This window comes from Poecilia formosa, unplaced genomic scaffold (assembly GCF_000485575.1).
Source record: "Poecilia formosa unplaced genomic scaffold, Poecilia_formosa-5.1.2 Scaffold231, whole genome shotgun sequence".
Lineage (NCBI taxonomy): Eukaryota > Metazoa > Chordata > Actinopteri > Cyprinodontiformes > Poeciliidae > Poecilia > Poecilia formosa.
Window position 1 is genome coordinate 240879 of NW_006800170.1, and position 21998 is coordinate 262876.

Genomic DNA, 21998 nt, shown 5'->3' on the forward strand with positions numbered 1-21998 from the left:
CACACACATACACACACACACACACACACACACACACACACACACACACAACTCCTTGTAGATACGCTACATTAATAACCCCCGCTCACATTGCTCCCAGGTGTCAGCTCGTCTCTGTCTCAATGACTTACCTGCTTGTCTGTTTTGGACAGAAAACAGCAGCCCTGCCCCCCCATTTTGACTAGGCACCCCTGACTGACATCTTGAATGCCGTTTCCCCCCTTATTAATGTCAATTTGCTGAGCAAATTGCAATCGGATCAGTTTTTCTTGGACAGCGTTTTCAGTGGTATTTTAGCTTGCGGTTTGTTGTCCGTTCAGAATATGGGGAGATGTGGAGAGACTTGTGCACCTTAGCGAAATGTTTTTAAAATATGGAATCTCAGATATAGCCAGACTTTTAAGACGCAGGGCTGAACTTACACACTGCTCTATTTTTCAACCTGAGTTAGAAGACTCAGTTTTTCCTCAGTATTTGCTGTTCTGTGATCCATAGGACGAAAAGGATCTCTAGGCACAGAAGAGTAACAGAAGAGTAAACTATTAGCTAGACAACATTTCTATCTCTTGTCACTGTTTTAAAAGTGAAAAGAAGACAGTTTTGTTGAATCACATGGTTGTTGTCAATGTTCCATGTTTTTTTTTCTCTTTGCAAGTTTCTGCCTCCAGTTTCCCGGCACTGGTATCATTGGTGACCCTGTGCTGTTCTCTGTCTGTGTGTCAGAATTACGCCAGCTATTGCATTTGCTGGTTAGTTCCATTTGTACCATAAAAAAAAAAAAAAAAAAAAAAAAAAAACTGTGTTGAAGGAAGAGAGGCAAGCTACTTCGATGCCAAGAGAAATGGCCAAAAGGCCCAACATGAGCATGTGGAATACATTTCTGCAGTCCAGGCTTGTTAGTCTTATGTTGTCACTGATTGTTTGAGCTACTTAAACGGCTGATTTTCTCCTTGTTACGTCAGTCACTCCTAGCAATTTCTTCTTTACACTTGAGACTGAAACATGTTCTTCACTGGCTAGTACTAAAAAAAACCAGCAAATGTTTTCCAAAAATCAGTGAATAAATATTTTACATTAGTTTTAATGGGCATATTACTTGTGAAAACTCAGGATGGGGGAAACAGTGAGACTTAGATTTGAGATGCGCTGATCCGGCTTTTTGCTGCCGATATTAACATTTTGCTTTCTTTGAAGTCTTGACCTGCTATGACTCTTAACACATACAATAAATGTTTTATTAAACTAAAAAACATGCTTAGCAGCACACCCTGTACTATGGATTAAAAATGTTTGCAGTTCTTGATTTTTATGCATTTAATAAATGAGGGACTTTTTTTTTTACTTTATTCTTTAATTCCATTTAAGGTAAGTTTTTAACTAAAAAGACAAATTTGCAGTGCTAGAAAACCAAACACATTTGTATGTCTCTGAAAGACTTCAGTAAGCCATTTTAAGAGGCTATCCTATTTACACTATATTGTACTGTCTCTTACTTGATTAATTTGAAAGACGTCCTGCCTTATTTGTAAGACTATTAGACTAAATCTAAACCCTTTCAACTGAAAAGGACAGAGGCTTAGCTTGAAGCTTAGTGAACTGAAAGAAAGAATCGAGTTTTAAATCCCTCAACTAGCAGTGATTGTCAGACATCACATTAAAATTCATTTACTGACAGTCATGAACTCTAAGGGAATCCCACTGCTTCCCTTCTCTGTTGTGTTTATGTAAGCACGCTGCTCTAAAGATAGCTAATAGACATCCACCTCTTCATGTTTTTTCTTAGGCTCATCCATCAAAATGAATTGCAGTTGGCATGTACCGACTGAGCTATGAATTCCCACGGATTTTAGGAGAGCCCTTGACATGCTATTTTTTCCCCCTTCTCAAATGCAACAATGACAGTGATGGAAGTTTAATAATTGGGTGCAATTATTAGGTCTTCAGTCCAGAGACATGACACATTCTCTGACACCTGTTTTTGTAATTTACTCTGATTTGAACTGTCACTCCTACAGCTGAGGAAGCAGACGATTACATCAGTGCACCTTTTAGTCAATCAGTTTCTGACTGATTTGAAAGATGAAACTTGTCATAAAGGTTACATTTCTAATAAATTATGGCTGTATGGCTTCCTGGTGAAGAATCACATAACTGTAGTTTTCTTGAGTTTTGAGGAATATTTTAAAATGCAATCATTCAAAAACAAACCAAAAAAAAAAAAACTGAAGAAAAACAAAACGGACTAGCTTTTTTTTTTTTTAATGGGACAAAATATCACCTTTTCAGGAAGTTCTTTAACATTCCGTTTATTTTCAATAAAAAGGGTCCGATTTCACCCCTTTTCACACTGTGATGCATAGACACTAAATCAAATAAATAACACACACTGAATAAAGGCTTCTCCTGTATCCTTAAATCGTTTTTTGCACCCGTAGCTTTGCTTTGAATGGCATATTTTTAGTTCTTTTGATGACTCAAGAGATGTCTGGCTTTAATTCTCCACGTCTGTCCTTTTGTCATTCTGTTTCAGACATCACTCGCCACCAGATTTGCACAGGAGGCCTTTGGGAAGCAGTACAAACAAACCATCGGCCTGGATTTCTTTCTGAAGAGAATAAGCCTTCCAGGTGAGACACCTTCATAATCTTTAGGGAGTGCTTCTCATTTTGAGAGACTGCGCAGACATATGTTGCACAACTGCAGAGAATATGTATTTTCAGAGCTAGACAAGTCAACCTTGCTGGCAGAACACTGTAGATTTTGTATTTATTTTATATAGCCTGAACTTTAATAGAAACGTCTACGACACAACGGTGCCTGTTGTTCCCTATTAGTCTCTGTCACTTATTTCTCCTCGTTTTTTCATTTCCAGGCGGAGTTTTTCATTAACGTCAATGCGGGAGCTGAATGTGACTTTTCTGCTAGCTCCTCATTGTCGAGTGTCTGCCACTTCTCAGGCTTATTCGCTCTGAAAGCTCTCCTCTCTTGAGCAAACGGCACAATTTTTTATGCTCTTCACAAGCCCACTGGTCAGATTTATGCCCAAAGTAACAATTTATGCCCGAGTAAATGCAATTTTTGTGTTTATATATAACCCACTTGAAATGAAGGCACTTTATATATTCTCATCAAATCTAAAACTTAAATGTTTACGGCTTTTTGCTGTGTTTGAAAGAAAGTACCCTGTTTTAAAGTTTCTCTTTCTAAAATAGGGATTTTCTGCATTTAAATGTATTTTTTTCATCCTCAGCCAAAGCCTAAGATCCAGAAATCTCGAAAGTGGCTCCATTCTTTCATTACTAATAAAACAACATTAAGCAAGGCAAATTAAGTGCTAAAAGTAAAAGTCATGCTGATTCGTGAGTTGGCTGAGGGACTCTGTTTTGATTTTGTGTCCGTTTCAGCTCAGAAGGCTTAGGAGAACTAAACCCCCAAAAATGTTGTGGTGGAGTCTGGTTGAAAAGAGCCAACTATCATCTCAGGCTGTGCTGATCTACTTAATGTGGATCTGAACAAATGCTGTTAATTGTATGACCTCTCCTCTCTTTTCAAGGTTTTTTTTTTTTTTTTTCTGTTTGAAACCCAGTGATCCCTTCTGTATTAAAACCGTTGGCTCAGTTTAAATATAGATTTTGCATGTCTGTATCACTGGGGCGGCAACAAAGCTGGAGTCAACACCCGAGTTGTTAAATGGCCCATTTTCTGGGGAATTGGGTGTTGATGAGCTGATGAAGAGGAGGGTGGCTCCTCAAGCTGGGTGGTCCCAAATTTTGTCAGGATCCCCGCTCGCCCTCGGTTTGGAGAGGTTGTGCGGGTCTCTATGGGGCTGTAAGGGCCTTCTGCATCAGGGGCGAGAGTAGCATATAGCCAGGGCTGGCTCCTCTCCCCATGAAGGCCCAGCTTGTCAAACTTAATGTACATTTTCCAACGCAGGCAGAGGTGAGACGAGGCCGACTGGCACACAACAACCTCCTCTGTGTGTGCTTTTTATAACAATACTTCTTCCAGATGTCCCTGCCAAACCAGTGAGGTAAAGGCAGGGGCCTGACAGGAGCTAAAATCCACTTGATAAACTCTGTCAGACCTATTGGGCCCTATTCTCCTCATCAACGTCAAATCCCACTAAGATAAGCGATATTAGCAACATGTTGTCTATTTGACGTTAACATTCAAATAGCTAGAGGACAAAATTTCACATTATTGGATCTGTAGGTGAAATAATAATAAAAAAAATATATATTTTTTTCTACTGATCTTTTAAAAACTAAGACAATAAGCTCCCACCATTTTTGGTCTATAAATACATCAACCAGCATAATATTATTAAACTTTTATTTTAGTTCATAAAAAAGTCAGACAAAGGATAGGGATATATGCTTTAGCATTTAAAAAGAAAAAATTGTATTTTCTGAACTGCTAAGTCACTCTGCAGCATAAGCCTCAAAAGTCAAAACATTTACCATGAAGAGGAAAAAAAAGTATATGTTGCAGGACCAGCCAAACCATGAAAAAAACTGTAACTTGTACTCCCAAAAATATGGGAGCTTCATAATTCTTTTATGTTTCTGTTGAATTGAAACTTCCCAGCTCAGACAAATAATTTATGAGAATTTTTTTTGTGCCACAAAAAATGGAATCAGTAGATCAGACCTGAAAGAAAACCATAAATCAATATCGACCAGCAAAAATCAGATCGGACCATCTCTAGTTTTAGTGTTTCAGTCTTGCTCACTTGCAGAATGACAGTGGCTGTGTTGAGTCAGCACAAGCCTTTTTAAAACACAAAGAAAGCTGGTGTCTGAGCATGCTGGGTGGGTGGGGATGGCTCTTTATGACACCAAGGAGCTGTAATTCATTGCGCTCCCTGGTGTAACTTGACGTTGACAGTGTATAGTCTAGCTGTATCGACTGTGAACCTCAACGCTTCCTGTCTTTTATTTAAAAAGAGGACTTCTGAAGGGGTTGACTCATCCAGTCGTGTCCACAGCGCACGCTCTCATCCCCATCGGAGCTGCAGGCCGTCACTCAAACACAAGTTCCTCACTGTCCGGTCCTCCCTCTTCTTTTTTAAGCCCTTTTCATTTTCCGAAGGAAGAAAATATTTATTTGGTTTTTGGTCTTTCTCTCACTTCCCATCATTCAACTCTTCCTTTCTCTTTCCACAAGCATAAGCAGAACAGTCTTCTGTGTCTTTACTATTGCGTTTAATTATTGCTATTTCCCCTAACTGCACATAATTCTCCTCACTTTACCTACTTGGCAGGCGATGGCATAATGCAAACAGGGAAATAAAAAGTCACTGAGACTTTTAAAATTAGAGGGTAAGCGGACATATTCATTCCCCTCTATCTCTCTGCTTGATATACTTGGATCTTAGCTACATATGAGCTGCCAGTTTAGGAGCCCCTAGCATGAAAGATTAATTACTGCTTTATTGTTTTCATTTTGTGTGAAAAAAGTATTTAATATACCAAAAAAAAAAATAAATAAAATAAATCTGCTATGCAAAACATAGGCTGTGGTGGAATCCATCCATCATTTCCACAGGACTATGGTGTTTACTGAAAGAGAATCCTGGAAAGAAATCCTTAAATGTCAGGCAGATCATATTTTATCCATTTTTTTAGCTGACAGAGCATTAACAGAGTAACTTTGATCAAGATATTTATATCTTGAAGAATATTTGTAATGCTGGAGTAATCTGTTTCCGACTGATGCATAATTCAAGTTTTTTTTTAAAAGTCTTTCCTGCCTGTTACAACTTTTTATTCTAAGAACTGTAACCGATAAGAAAAAGGTGGGCTGCAGGATTATGTTTAACCTATTTCTGTCTTCTATCTTTATTCCAGGCAATTTGAATGTGACCCTGCAAGTGTGGGACATTGGAGGCCAAACATTAGGGGGCAAAATGCTGGATAAATATGTATACGGAGCTCATGTAAGTTCACTCTTATGTTGTTGATCTTTGTACAGTATGTTTCTTTGCTTTGAATAGTGTGGTGAACCACTTGAAGCATAAGAAATATAACTATTAATACAATCATATAGTCCTAGATTTCCATTCTCAAAACATCGTCAGAGCCTGTCACTCCTTTGCTCTTTTGCTAAATAATATATAAAATATAACATCTACAATGCATATTGATGCTCAAAAAGCATTAAAAAGGAACATTTCTGCTTGCGTGATAACCTAATAATTCATTTCAAACTGAACCAATATTTTGAGATTCTATATGTAAATAATTTTTTCCCTTTTCTCCTGTGTAAAAATATAAAAAATATTGCAAAAGGATATACATTTTATTACAAATGAAAACGGAAACAAACAAATCTGAAGAGGCCTCTGACTGAAGACTGTTGTTGTATGAAAACCTCATGACTGTTATGACATAGGAACAGCTTGCTATCCGGGCAGCAGAGATGATATTTCACAGCAACATGTCCTGCAAGCACTGCTAGTCCACCTCATGTGCTTTTGCCGCTCCTGTTTAAATCTCTATCTGGCTGTGTGGTTAGAAAGCCAGGCAGAGAGAGACGCTGGAGTCAGGGATTTGATCTTTGCCCATGTTGTCTGACGGAAGAGATGGTTTGAACTTTCTCCCTCTCTCTTTGATCTTTGACAGAACAGTTAGACTTATACTGAGTTCAAAATACCCACAAGTAGACTATTTTCATATTAAGTGAGTTCTGAATGACAGTTTCAGGTGTATGAATGCTTTTGCAAAGTGCTATTTCTATTGAAAATGCATCCATAATAGCATTTAATAAACTGAGAGCCACCTGTAGCATTATGTGTCAGGATAAATATACACAAGTAGGGGGCCCAATTAATACTGTGAATGTTTAAAGTTTGTTCCAGTGTACCAGCTATATGAATGTATAACTTTTCATCTAAACAAAAAAGGTGTTTTTTTTTTTTTCTGCCTTGATGGGGGAACTTTCTCAACATTTTCCAAAGCATACTAAAAGTTTAATCATAAATCATGTATTTTTTCTGTTCTTTCCTTCTTGTCATACATCTTTGCCAATTTATAACACTTTGCTTACTTTAAGTTTTCTCATCAGAGTTGCATAAAACTTAACGCCTTTTGTTTGGCACTGAATATCCTGTAATCAATCATGGCTGTTCAGAAAGGCTCTGGATAATTGTTGGAGGTCTAACCTGTCATCGCCAACATTACGTGTTGTGACAGTGCGTGTCAGTTGAACAAAAAGCAACAAAAAGCTTTTCTGTCATGTTGCATCATGCTGTAAAAGGAGAGTTATTTTCCTCTGCACTCACTGCTTTCCAGTTCTTCGAAAAGTAAAAGTTTTAGTATCGATAACGATGGCGGAGCTATCAGTGTTATTGATCCTAATTTCAGTCGGCAGGTTTTGCAGGCTTTCTGTCTCTATAATTTTTACTTTATTTTTATGTTCATGTAAACACCTCTCGACCTGACTGTTCACCCAAACATGAGTCTGTTATTGTCGCGTGACTTTGTTTTTTTTCTTTCTTTTTTTTCTACACTGTTCTGGATTACTGAGGGTGGAGAAAACTGTCTCTAAGCAGACAACCTACATTCTTTGGCCCAGAGGAGATGACCTAAATTGACCTCAGTGAATCTGAATCATGAATGACAAATGATGAAGCTCACTGTAAAAAGAGAAGCAGTGCCACCTACTGTTTCTATTTTTACTTGATATTTATCATCAATTTGGCTCAGATAAAGTCAAACAAAAATGTATGTTTTATTTCCTTTTTGCCATAATTTAATGTATGTTTGTCGAATAAAAAACTAATAATATTCTTTTCCTTTTCCGGTACAGGGTGTTCTTTTAGTATATGACATCACAAACTACCAGAGCTTTGAGAACCTGGAGGATTGGTTCAGCATGGTGAAGAAGGCAAATGAAGAATCTGATATCCAGCCTGTCGTCTTCTTGGTGGGCAACAAAAGTAAGTATAACATTCACCTACAGACACAATGTCTTGTAAAAGTATTTATACCCCTGTTTGTCATGTTGCACTCACAAACTTCAATGTATTTTAATTATATTTTATGTTATGGATCAAAATGAAGTAGAGAATTATTGTGAAGTGTAAGGAAAAAAATAATGATTTTATATTATTTCTTTTTTATGTTTTTACTTTTAACCTGAAAGCCTTGAAGTCACCTACCAGCTATTCTTTGAAGGCCTCAGAGGTTTCCTAGACAATGTTGGCTGACAAACAGTCTCATAAAACCACACTGCTTAGGGAGAATATTCTAAGCTTTGGAAATCTCATGAAGAACTGTTCAATCAACCTTCCAAAAACTGAAAAATTATGGTGAGACTTCACGCCTGTGAAGACATGGCTGTCTACCTCAACTGACAAGGAGTGATCAGTGAAGTGGCCAAAAGGTCGCCTATTGTAACTCTGGAGAACACCCTTTGACATAGAATTTCATCCATGGAGTGATAGCAGCATCATGCTAAGACACGTCTATTTTGCAGCAGGAACAGGAAAACTGGCCAGAGCTGATCGAAAGGTGGATGGAGTTACATGCAGTGAAATTCTGGGAAAAAACAGAAGCTGCAAAAGACGGGAGTGTGCCAGAAGTTCACCTCTCAACAGAACGGTGACTCTGAGCGTAAAGCTACAATGAAAGATTTGCCCAAAGTCCAAACCTAAATCTAACTCAGACTTTATGGAAGGACCTGAAAATTGATTTTTTTCCTCCACTCAATCTGACTGAGCCTGAGCCATGGTAGCTGGTAGTGACATGCAATTCTAATTATAGAAAAATAGTTTTAAGCCAATAATTGGCCTTTAAAAAATTCTGATTTTTACTTTGGAAAATACTTTAAAACTGTGTGCAGCTTTCCTTCAACTTTTCAATTATGCACTAATTTGTCTTGCTCTGTCATAAAAAAGCCCCTCAAGAAAGACAATAAAGTTCAAGGGATTTCAGTACTTTTACAAGACACTGTAAGTTCAATGCTTCACTTTAAAAACTGTGCTTCATATTGTTTATAAAAATTTTTATTTCAATTAGTTATGACTAAAATTAGGTCCGATTTGTTAGGCTGAGCTTCTCTGGATGAATTTCTTTCTGATGCATATTTTTTGCATGCGTGTGTTTGCATGTGGAGGAGTGAGTGTTTTGATGGTAGCAGATGTGTTTGTTGGAGCATCCAGATAACTGATTGGTGTGATAAGAGAGTTTTAGAGCAATGGGAATGCTGGTGTTTGTGAACTCATGGGAGTGACTGACTATGATTTAATATCCCTCAGCCAACAGACCCAGGTTACTGCTTATCAGCAGCTCTTTCCCTCCTAGTTGGTACCCGTCTGCTCGACCCCGACACCCCCCACCCCTCCTATCCCGTCCCACGTAGTCGCTTAAGGTGAGGAACTCGATGTTAACCAGATGATTCTTCTCCTATCAGTCTGCACGCCTTCTCCTCCATCTCCAAAATAAAGACCAATAATGAAGACTCGTTTTAAACATCCTCTTGACAAATGTGGAGTCATGGCTGCCGCTGTGTTATTGTAAAGTAAGGCGTTTGTGTGTGTGCGTGTAATGGCAACTGTCCACTTTCCCGAGCAATGATGAACAGTCAACAGAGCGGTGTCTGCTCACTGAAAGCTCCCTAATGTTACTCAACAGGGACCATAGGTCATGCTTTAATTCAGCTGTCTGGAGCAGATTCTCTTGTCTTCACATCCGTTGCAACTTCGGATACCCTGGCTTAAGCTCTGGGCGCCTCTGTATTTAGGCTAGATTTTAGATGTGTGGGTTAAGTGTGCATACTGTAATATTTAGGTAGTCCCATCACTTTGTTAGGCTCTGTAGCTTCCAACTTACCTTTACGCTCTCACCCTAATGGCTACGGCACTGCTCATGGTCCATGTTTGTTTTTTTCTGTTCCTAAAGGCTGAAAAAAGAAAAAGAAAAAACCACACGCAGATTGCTCCTTTAGGAATAATCAGTTATTTTACAAGACTACATGAATCTTTGAGCCCTGCCAAAGACTCTTGTCATTTTTCAGGGATCTTGAAGTTTGACACAGTGTCTTGTGATCTGTGTGATGACTTGAAATTAAAATTTTTTCACAAACCACAAACTTGAATAATTTTACATGGATAGACCAACAGTAGTGCATAACTGTGAAGTGGAAGGAAATGCAGAGTTTTTATAGTTGTTTGCAAACAAATATCAGACATGTTTGGAATGTTTTCCCAAAGCCATGTATGGACACAAGAAACATTTTGAATAAGATAAAGCTCATGAAATCAAGATTTAACAATTTTCTCCACAGCATATAAAAAACACCAGACATTGCAAACAAAAAGAGCAAAAAATTAGAAACACTAGTGAAGATCTATTGACAATCTTCTGGACCATACCGCTACTGTGAGAGGCACAAGATAACATAAACTAAAAATGCAGCTAAACTAAAAACTAAATTAGACTAAAGCTGAAGCTTAAACCACAACCTCCCCCAGAATATGCCGTCTCCACAGTGAAACACGGTGGTGGTAGCATCATTGTGTGGGAATGCGTTTCATTAACAAGGATTGACACGTGTTTCTTTTGCTTGTCAAAGTTGGCATAAGATAAATGGTGGTAAATGTAAATTAATCTCAGCCTGTAAAACGCTAAAGAGTGGGAGATGAGGAGTATGTGAGACCCTTCCCATCTGCCTACATATTGGTTACATATTGCATTGCCATGTAAAATTCAAGTTTATAACTCCTGGAATGTATTAACCAACAATTTTGTCACTTTGAACAGTCCTTTGTGTTATGAATACTGCACACATGATGATTTCTTCATGATCTATCATGCAAACTAAGCACAGTCAGACTGGAGGGCTGTGAACTAAAGTTGTTTAACAAATGGGCAAACATTTTTAGCCTTTACATGTGCAAACTGGTACAGATACACTAAAAGACTTGCAAACTGTGAAAGTCTAATTGTGGACTCAAGAATTAAAATCAGTAAGGCACAGGCAATGAGGCTATTTCATGTTGACTTCTTCTATTTTATTCACAATGTATGCTCTCCAATTTCTTTTCTCGCTTCAGCGTCTGAGTTTTTATTCTCCAAGAATTGTAGCTTTGCTCTGCCTCCAACTTCTATCCTTGGCAGACATTAACAGTAAGTTGGGCAAATGAATACACCACATTCTTTTTCAAGCAAAGTTTAGATTTCAGATGGTTCCCATGATGTTGCACAGAGAGAGGCAACATGTTTGTGACTGCTGAAATAGAAGTACAGCCATAACAAGGAGCTTAGCAAAACACTTCAGATTTATGTCTCTGTGAGGGCTCCTATCTGGGGAGATTGTGGTGTTTAACCACTCAGACTGTTTTTATAGGCTTTCCAATGAGTTAAACGTAAGGAAAACATTGATTGTAGTTGGTATACTCTTAGTGAGACTTAATGAACAAGTCAAAATACATAGTTTTGTGTATTTGAGAGTTTTCTGGAGTTTTTTATGGGGCATTTTAAGGGGTATTACACCATGGTGTTTTATTACTGGCATTACCTCTGCTAGCTGATAACAAATAGCTTTTCAGAATAACTGTGACTGCAATCTGGTTTTTGTAAATCATTTAGGGTAACTAAATCATCAGTGTCATTCTTGCCTCTAAATGCTGCTCGAGTCTTTTGTTAAATAACGGCACCACTTGTAACAATTCAGACTGAAACAGGTTTCTGAGGGAACATGTGTGTGCGTACCATTATTTATGCATCGAAACGTACACACACGCTTTGGTAAAGAGACACTTGTGAAGTTTCTGAGAACACATTAGTAATGTAGTAATCAGTTTATCCAAACATACTACAAATGTGCTTACAATGCTGCTTCATGCAACTTCGTATGATACACAAAAACTTTATAGTAAAGTAGGCATAGACCAGTGTAATGTTCGTAAAAAACTATAACCCTAAGTAAAAATGCTTAGGGTTACAGTACTTATCCAGAAATTAAAAACAAAACTGTAATATCATTAAAGTTTTTATTTAAAATAGACTAGCAATAATTATTCCTGTTGCTACTTGAATGGATAAGATATATTTAGCATTTTAATGTTGATACATAGAGAAACAGAAGTATGCCAAGATAATATTGGTTGGTTAACAGTGTCTGCTAAGCTGTTTGCTTAGCAGACACGGTTTTGGTAACTTGCTCACTGTAGTTTTTAAACAGTGTTACCTTACTCAGAGTGATGGACCACACTTCTGTATATTCACATGAAACTGTCTTGTAGCCTTATTTCAGCCTACTGACTGGCAATGCACAGCAACAGGTGGGGGAAAGTCTTTCTATCCCACATAAAGTCAGGGGGAGCAAAGAAACATCAATCTCTCTGGAATCTGATTGAATGAGCTTAAAGCTGTAGGAATTTTATTGGGAAGTTTTGATCAACTTTGAATCTGTAACTTCTCATATCTAAGTGTACTTTTCAGAAACTGGATTAATACATACAGGGGAACTGTAGTGTAGTTTTTATTTATTTATTTATTTATTTATTTTTTTTTTTACGAAAGTTCCAAAAAGTTGGATTCTGTCACTCTTCATGTCAAAAGCATTCTGCTTATTTTTGACTGCCTCTTCAGTCAGATTATGACTATAAAAACACATGGAAAATGTAGTTATCATTGGGACTCTAAATATAAACATGTATTTATATCTAGCATGTTTCTTTTACTTATGTAGCATATATTTATTTAAAAGGTTGAGTATTACTTCAAAGTGGTTTACGTGACTGCTCAAACTTAGTTTACATATTTCTTTTTGGACATTAAGCCTGTGTCGTTTGTCAGCCCAATTTGTTTTCATTAAGTGGCGATCGCAGGACCCCTCGCTCACTCCCCACCCATCACCATTCCCACTGCCATGCTCTCTTTCCCTCAGGAACTCTGGAGCATCTATCACAGGCTTGCACAGCCCTTATTTGGGTGACTTAAATGGGTTCAGTTCTCTTAACCCCTCCTCATCACTCATGTTTTTTTTGCTCTGTGGTTCCATCACTGTTCACTGGCGATTCACTCAGGCCTGCCATGGGAAATGTTATCTGAGAGATAAGGACTCGGCGCTGAGAGAATATGCACCCTTAAAGATGGCTTACCTTCCTTTTTCTTTTGCTCTTGTAGTTTCTTTTCTTCCTCAAGCGTCTATCTGTCATCATCTCTAAGAACATACTTGCGCATTCATTTTCATCCTTGTGCAAACACAGACTCTTTCAATCACGCGCTTCTACCCACTCTTTATGCTTATCTCTCACAGGGGTGGACTAACACCTCAGCTGTTGCCGCCTTTGCTTACAGTAATGTCCTTTCATTGCTCTGTCTCTCTGTTGTGTTAAACAACATGCATGTGTTTGTTTTCTGCATGCTAAGGCAGATCTCACTGCATACCGTTGCCCGTTGCACTTCTCTCGCCCCAGGTTTCCGTTCAGCTGTGTGAAAGTTCAAGTAAAACATGGATATCCTCTAACTCTACATTTCTCACCAAGCATGTCTTTGCCCAACAACATTGTCAGTCTTGAGTTGTTTGCCCTCTTGGCTTGGCCTTTGGTGGATTTGAAGCCCACCCCTCTCCCCAGCTCTCCCTACCCTGTCACCTCTTTGCCCCTGTAAAGCTGCCACAGTTCCTGTCTGTTCAGTGTAGGCCTGCACATTTCTTAATAGAGAGATGCTCAGAAGTTCAGGAGCGCAGAGGAGCTCAATGCACTTCTGTTTTTGGTTTAGCTCAAAAATGTTTTTTCTGGCTCAACCCACTCGTACTTAGGTCCTCTTACAACAAACTAAAAGGTCCTAATTGCCCCCAGGGGAAAGGTTTAGCCACAATAGACATGTGGTGGGACAAAAGCCCAGTACTCATACCCAACAACCCTCCCACCCCAGATAGGAGGGATGAACACGTCAGCAGTGTCTGTTTTGCTCTGTGGGCAGCAAGACCACAGGTTTGACGTTGTAAAACATTATATATACAGCATATAGACCCAGTAAGGCGTAGTGTATGGTTGGGTAGAGACCTGGAATGTTTACAGTTTACAGCAAATCCAATCTTTCCTGTTTCTCTTCACATTTTATTTAAGGTAAAGGGTCATAGTGATTGTGTGTATCAAATTTTCTTGCTAACCGCACTGACTGTAAGCTGCTGTCTGTCTGCAAATCTGGAAAAGATGGGAAATGGGGATTCGGGTTACAAGATGGAGAGAGATGAATAAAGAATTAAAGCTGCATTACACTGTGGGTTATAAATCAGTGTAAAATCACTACTGCAGAGATTTGTACTAACCATTAATTAAGACATTTGTTCTATTTTTGGGATTATGAGAAATTGACAATATATTGGCAGTTTTTCTAATTTACAACTCTGCTCTGATTGTCCATGCAGAATAATGTAAATGCTGGGATTTAATTGTAAAAAAATTTTGACCCTGCATTCGTCTCTCTTGATTCTTACGCCTGTTGAAACATGGAAAGTCCTCATTCATTCTAGCCAACCATAAAGCAAATATTGTTGCACATGCAGTAGATGATCAGTCTTCAAATAGCTTCTTGTGTGGTAAGTCACGGGCCATTTGAGTTGCACAGCACAGCTTAGCCACCTGACCGAAGTGCAGCCTGGAACCCTCATCACACTCAGCCTATACTTTATTTCTTCACTGCTTCACAACATTGATATGGAGGAATTCCTGGAAGGGCCCGTGCTGACACAGGACTGGGCAAATAACTGATTGATGTGAATCCACAGGCATATATTATACATGTATGCGAAAAAGCAACATAGCTCTTCCAGTTTTTTTTTTTTGCTTTATTTGCTAGTTTTTCATAATTTGAAATATGACATCATATCTTTGAAACTAGATTCTGCTTCACATTTTAACTTTGAAGCTGTTTATTCAGGCAGATGTGATCAGAACACTTTCCACATTAGGGTTCGCTGCCGGGACATCTGTGGCCAGTCTAACGTATTGACATCCATGTGGAGACTTCATAATCACAGATAGACGTATGGAGATGAGATGCATATAATCTTGAAAACCTTCCCATGCCCTGTATAATTATTATAGTTATGGTGCCGGTTCACAGAGGCAACCATTACTGCTCTCCCATAAAAGTCCACTTAGTTTAACAGCAACAGGAGAGAGCAGAGGACATGGCCAGTGAAACCCCGGGCTGCGTCTTGTGCGGTCGGCTCAGAACTGGGCTTTTTGTTCACTTTTCATGAGTCCTTGGAGCCCGTTAACCCAGCCTGCGAGGCCCTTGGCCCCATGTTTTACTATACCAGTGACAGCCCGGCACTCCAGCTCGCTCTCCGCCTGCAAAGCTACCGCTGGACGCTTTGCTATACATTCCCTCATCGGGGAGGAAGACCGCATTGTTTTAATAGCCGCCGTGGAGTATCTGATTATGCTTTAAAGTGTGAATTCATGTGCATGTGTTTGCACGCGTGTTTGTGTCCACACATCATTTGGCGAGCAGCGATCGAATGACGAGATGATCTGTGATCAATGAGCTGTCGACAGAACACTTCTGACCTAGAGAAAAGCAAGTCCCGCGACGGTGCTGGCCCGTTTCAGGCCACCGGGGCAGGGGCACCGCTGCACAAAGAGCGCTCTGTCTCTGTCAGGAACCCCCCGAGGACTCCTGCACGGGCCTCGCTCTCCTCGACAACACCCAGCCTAACTAACAGCACTTCATCTGTCTGTACTCATTCAGAAAAGCCAAGATAATATTATCAACTTACCTTCACACTTAAACATACTGATTATTATTTCTAATAATTCTGCTGCGAGTTTAGATTAAGTTAGACAATGTCTGAAGTCAGAGAAAAATTGTTACCACATTGGGCAGGGACATTTCTGCTCTAATTTTACTTTCCTCTTCTATAACTGGCTGTTTGGGCTATACTACAGTAAGTTTCAGATTCTCCTGCAGTAAATTAAGTATTCCAGCATTTTAAAAACAAACTGCAAACTTTAGACAATACCTACACTGTTGCATTCTAATGAAATGGACTCTTATTTGATTTCTGAAAAGGTCCTTAGTCTGAAGAAATCAGTGAAACTTCTCGTCATTTCACTTCATTTCTCAAATGAGAAAATAAGCACCAGTGTGTAATTTTCAGCAGGGGGAAAAAGTTGCCATTTTTTTGCATTATGTTGCATGTATTATATGTTCAGCATCATTCTGCTCTGGGTATAAAAACCACAGTTTTAAGAGCTCTCTTTGAGTCATGCTGGACTCAGTCATTTAAATGCTTCACATAAAATCCAGCAGTTATTTTGTTTTATTAGCCGCATGTGCTGTGAAAGTTAAATCAGCGTCTAATTCAATCACACATCGCATCAGGATGATTTATTATACTTTTACTGACTTTTTAAACTGTTAAGCATTTTCCTGTATCTTCTACCAGAAAGTTTATTGACTGAATAAAATGCCGCTTACATTTAATCTTACATGAGGAAAAATGACTCTTGCTTCTTTCAGACCCCTGCAGTTATATACGAGTGTGGGTTCCTTAACATCCTAAGTGACCATGTACTCATTGTTACGTTTTGTGGCTTTTTAAAATGTATTGAAGTATGTGGTGAAATTTAAGAAACTTGTGCGACTGAATGTGTAATTGCAAAGTTAGTTACTTTATGTTCCACTAATGGCTCTTAAATTGCATACAGACATAGAACCACTTTAGTCTGCTGTATTAACAAAATCCCTTGATTTTAGGTGTTTTGCATCACGTTTTACTTTGAGTGAATGATTTTTAGATTCTCATGGTATGATTAAAAATGATTTAAAACTACATACTTTTAGTGTTGCAAGGGAATGGAGAATTTCTTCTGGAATTTCTGGATTAATTATTCAGTTAAGGTTATTCATCATGGATAACCCTGACTGCTCTTTTCACACTGGATGAACCGAGAAGCACATTTTCAATTCCACAGCTGCAGCAAATGGAAATGTTTTCCTCTTCAGCCATTACACTGTACAAAAAAAAAGACCTCTGGCTGTACTGCTGACTATATGTTTTGGAAAGTCGATTTCTTGCAGCAAACTTTTGTTTTCTAAAAGTTTTTTGGCAATAATTTATATTTGGGGCATATTGTGCATTCAACTGCATACCTTGTACTTTTAGTTGTTTGTATTTATGTTTTAATGTATAGCGTTCATTGGTTTTTCATAGTATGCTTGTTGTTTGTCTGCTCATGCAACAAACAGACTTTCTGATAGACTAGTCTAATTGAATTTTTTCCCCCTAAAAATATCCACGACAAATTTATTAGTTTTGAAAAGCATAATTTGTAATTTATTAGATGTGACAGGAATTTGAAAAAATGAAAATGGCATAAGACACCATAACGTACAAAATAGGATCAAGTGGCAACTCCAGCATGAGGGGAAAAAAGTGAATAAATAAAATGGTCCCAATATTTTTTTTTTCTATTTATATAAAAAACCTTAATATTCAACTTGTAAATGTCAAATATAATGACTACATTCTTTTGATTTTATATGAAAACCATATTGCAGTTCAATAAAGATGATAGGTAAATAGTTCCAGTAATACCAGTTGATTTTATTTATATTTATTAGCAGTATACTAGTCTTAAAACAGCCACAAATAAACGGTAGCCTGAATAAAACACATTATTACAGGTAAGCACAGCATTGATCAAAACCAATCTTGGTCCTTATTTTTGTCTGAAGGTTTCTTCATAGAAAAAAAAAAAAAAAAACATTTATTACAAAACATGCAGCTTGTAACCTGGCTGATTTGGTATAAAAACACCTATATCTTCATTAAAGCACCTTTAGTTCTAACAATGTTCTTTGTGACAATAGATGTATTCAGACAGGCAGATTTGTTGTTGTTGTTTTTTATAGTAAGGAGCAAGTGTCTCAATCTTGTTTTTACCAGCTAAATGGTACCAAGCAGTAGCAAGTGAGGCAGGACAGTGCTGTGTTACTCTATGCCCCAAACGGCTGAAGAATACTTCAGTGTCTCTGGCACTTTCCTAGACATTTCATTAAAGGAACTTTGAACTGTACAAATGGTATGATAGAAAGTTTCAGCCTTTTAAAAACTGGAGTTGTTGAGGCCTTGATATACCTGGATATTGGTGACCATCCCATTCCTAGTTCCAAGCACCACTAAGGAATATATCCTATCATTAAAAGCTGTCTTTTGAAAAAAATAATACCATGTAGTGAAATGCTTATTAAGTCTAGAAAATTCTTCGAACAATATTCTTTGCATATTTGGAACATCTAATAATGTTATACAAGAACTGTACAGCTCTTTTAACCTTTAACAACCACTTAATGGTTAATGCTGCCCTTAAGGTTCACTGTGCCGTATTAAACTGCAGAACTGGAGATTTGTTAAGAGATGTTTTTAGAGTCAATGGTCCATGAAGATTTAAGTGAAGAATTGGACTGCAACATTGTAAGTCATGCCATTAAGGTCTGTATTAAAGTTGATTATCCTTGCCTATAGATTCATGGTTGATATTTTTGGGAAACTGAGGCAACAGGGTTTTAAAGGCATAGTGTGAGGTAATGTTGGAAGTGATAGGGTCTCCCCTGGGGTTGATTAAGCTCAACCTTGTAACTTTCACTTAATGGGATATGACCCTGTAGAGCCTCAAGACTGACTGCACACTCACAACTAGCCATTACTAACACACACAAACACATAGGAGCACACACACTTCATACATTCCACCTTAAGTCCTCATAACTCTCCAACGCACCAACTGCTGTTTGGTTTAAAACTTGGCTGTCGGCAATTAACTGTGTTATTTCAAGCTTATTCTCTGGCTGTTGCTCACTGAATAAACTGTTCCAATTGCTCCCCAGCAGCCAACTGAGCAGAACAGTGAGTAGGTGTTTCTGTTATCACAGAGTGCTTTTGAATAACACACCAAGGATTTTACAATCTAGTCCAATTCACTCCATGATTTCAGCTTGGTTAGCCAATGTTAACCTATTATCTGATAGTTTTACTAAAGCTGGATCTGTCAATGTTTTTTTTATTTTTTATTTTTTATTTAAAAACGCAGTATGCCAAACTTGGTGCCAAACTTTCATGCTAATTTATCTGATCAGCTGAAGATAGCTCTAAGCCAAACAATTAGCAGAGTAACATAGACCTTATGAAGGCCTAGGTTAAAAATGCTAAATAAAACTTTGATGGGCTGCTGATAACAGTAGTTTTTACATCTTAACAATAAAATGCTAGATTTATATAACTGTCCCAAAAACATTTTTCATTATATTTCATGAAAAGTAAATGGAGAGTAAATGGAGCTATGCAATATTTGATGACTGGACTGAACTATTTCTTCCAGCACAGTGTAGTGGGTAATAGCTTAGTCAGATATTATCATCAGCTGTAGCAGACTGAATAGTGATATTGCAATGATAATTTTTTAGGCTTTATGTCCCCATCACACAGTTTCAAAGAGAGAGCCTGTAGCATTAGCCACACAGCTCTCATTTGTTGTATACCATGTATACCATTCATGTATGCTTCAAGTTTATCTGCAACTTGCATATTAATCTCATGCAATACAATGCTATCACTCTTTTGACCTAATGAAGACTGACTCACCTCAGGATGACGGTTTCTTGACAATAAAAGTAAAACTAATGTCATTGACACTGGATGTTTGGATTTGTTATTTACTGTTTTTCATCTACTTACAGTTGTGCATGCCCAACATAATTCATGCCCTTGGCAGACTTAAATTTAAGTAATCTTTTAATTTGACCAACATATTTCTTGTGATTTGAAGTAATATTAATATTTCGAAGTAGCAAATGCTTCTTGGACCTTGTTTTATTATCTTTTGACATAGGCGTGTCTCATTTCCTATCAGAAAGAAACTTTTTTGTTGAATAAAAATAATTTTCCAAAAATAATTTTTAGCTTACCTATCAAAAACTTGGTGTTATCTTTGTATGGGTTTTAGTAAAAATATTGCTACAAATATGATCCTCTTGTCTCTTTTTCGTGATCAAAATGAAAGAGACAATAGATTGCTTTGTCTCTAAACAACAAGATTATTCTGATCAGTGGTAATCAGGTTATGAATCCACTTCATTTTCTAAAATTCAACAGACATAAAAACCTGTATCTGTGTCTGCCGGGTTTCAGGATAGTCAGCTCTGCCAGTGAGTGGATTCTTTCCATGAAGGAGCTCAGCTGAGATCAACATTAGATTGTAACTGGTGGAGGAGATATTTTCCTCTCATTTGGTCTTACCCTCATTTAATAGGTCACTGCTATAACAAACTAATTATTTACGGTAAAAGCCCAATTCATCCAGCAGATATTAATCTCTAACCGTTGTCTGGTAATTCAGCCCAACCACAGAAAGACCGTTTAAATAAACACTGATGGTGACCAGAGAGAGGGAGGGCAATCGCTCATTACGAGTGATGATCCTCTCTACTATCTCTATTCGCTCGGAGGCCTAAACAGTTTATTTCGTGTTTGCAGTCACTTCCTAGAGGTTGTTAAGCTGATGTACAGTTTGACAGAAACGGAGGGAAACCAGATCATTGGAGGAAGATTGTTTTGACCTGATAAGTAGAGAAGGGTACATTAGGGAGAAAAATGGAGTAAAACACTAAAACTCTAGGATTAGCCTTGTATTCAGTTTACACAGACCACGGTGTAGAAAACATTTTATGTACAAAAGTAGATATTATTCTCTGACTAATTGGAGCTACATAAATGTTTATTGGTTGTAATCCTTACCATTTACAGACTTGATGATAGTCTAGTTAACTTGACCATCAATATAAACAGTATTTTGACAAATAAATCTCACCATGTACAAGATTAATAATTCACAAAAGTTTGGAGAAATTTAACTTTGAACATGTACATTTTTACAATAACTCACTCCTGAACAGTAACTTTATTCTCATTCTAGAGCTACATATTCAACTTTCTACTATTCTACAAAATATAATCTATTGAGCTACTGTTTCTTTTAAAGCTGTACATTTTTATGCAGAACAAAATTGTTGGTATAAAACTATTGGTATCTAATAAAAACGCTAATCCTAATAAAACTGTATTTTCTAAGCTCTTTGCCTGTGACACTTCACACAAGACAATGTCAAATTTAATTTAAAATGTTCTCTTAATTATTATTTTACAGAATTATCTCCTGTGTTTTCTTCTCTTTTACCATAGCATGTGAGTGTAAAATGTAAAGTCTTCTCTGGATGTTTTATAAAATCAGATGAAGTACTAGTTTCAGGATTTCTCTGCAACTTAGCTCTTCTCATCGATGCTCACTTCTGTGGGTCGAATTTACAAACACAACTCCATTTACCCAACAATGATAGGTCTTCCCTAGCTCACAGGCTGTTAATGTTGGTTAATCTGACTGCGACAAATGATGAATAACTCTTCCCAAGTGCACAGGATCCAAAGGATTAACACCGTTTACTTCTTGTTATATGCTGGGTATCTCCTCTGGCAATGACTAGAATTGATAACCTGCTGTGAGAGGCAACAATGTTTATTCACAACTAAACAGTCACATTGAGTAGTTATCAGAAATGTTTCATGGGCAAAATTGTTCTTCATAGATTATTTGACTTTGACAAAGACATTATTATGAAATTATTGCAGAGCTTACATTTCTTGCCTTCCATCAACTACCCTTCTCTAAGTTTATCTTTATTCCCACCATCTTCTCATACACATATTCACAAAAACTCTGAGGGGCATGAGAACGGGCTAAATCCTTGACAACTTCAATGAAATCTCACACAAAGACTAAAACTCAGAGCCGGGGCGAGAGAAATGTAACACCTTACAGTAGCCTGACCTCCTCCAGGTAACACAGACATGTATGCACCAGATACCGGGCGTGGCCACCTCCCTGCACAAAGCCAGAAATAAAGAGCGAAGCTATTGCTTTCAACTGCAGGACCCCCGGGTGACCTTCCTTATCGACCCCTGCATGACCCCCTTAGTGAGGG

The 21998-nt window shown here is 37.9% G+C and overlaps 1 protein-coding gene across 3 annotated transcripts in view; it reads left to right on the forward strand.

The window, feature by feature from the left end:
- The window catches only part of rab28 (RAB28, member RAS oncogene family), a 33025-nt gene that overhangs the window by 2996 nt on the left and 8031 nt on the right, over nt 1-21998 (forward strand). For all 3 annotated transcript variants that reach the window (XM_016680055.1, XM_016680056.1, XM_016680057.1), the window contains 3 exons: nt 2531-2627; nt 5850-5938; nt 7810-7939. In XM_016680055.1, coding sequence (XP_016535541.1) covers nt 2531-2627; nt 5850-5938; nt 7810-7939 — 316 coding nt within the window. The remainder of the gene's footprint in view (nt 1-2530; nt 2628-5849; nt 5939-7809; nt 7940-21998) is intronic.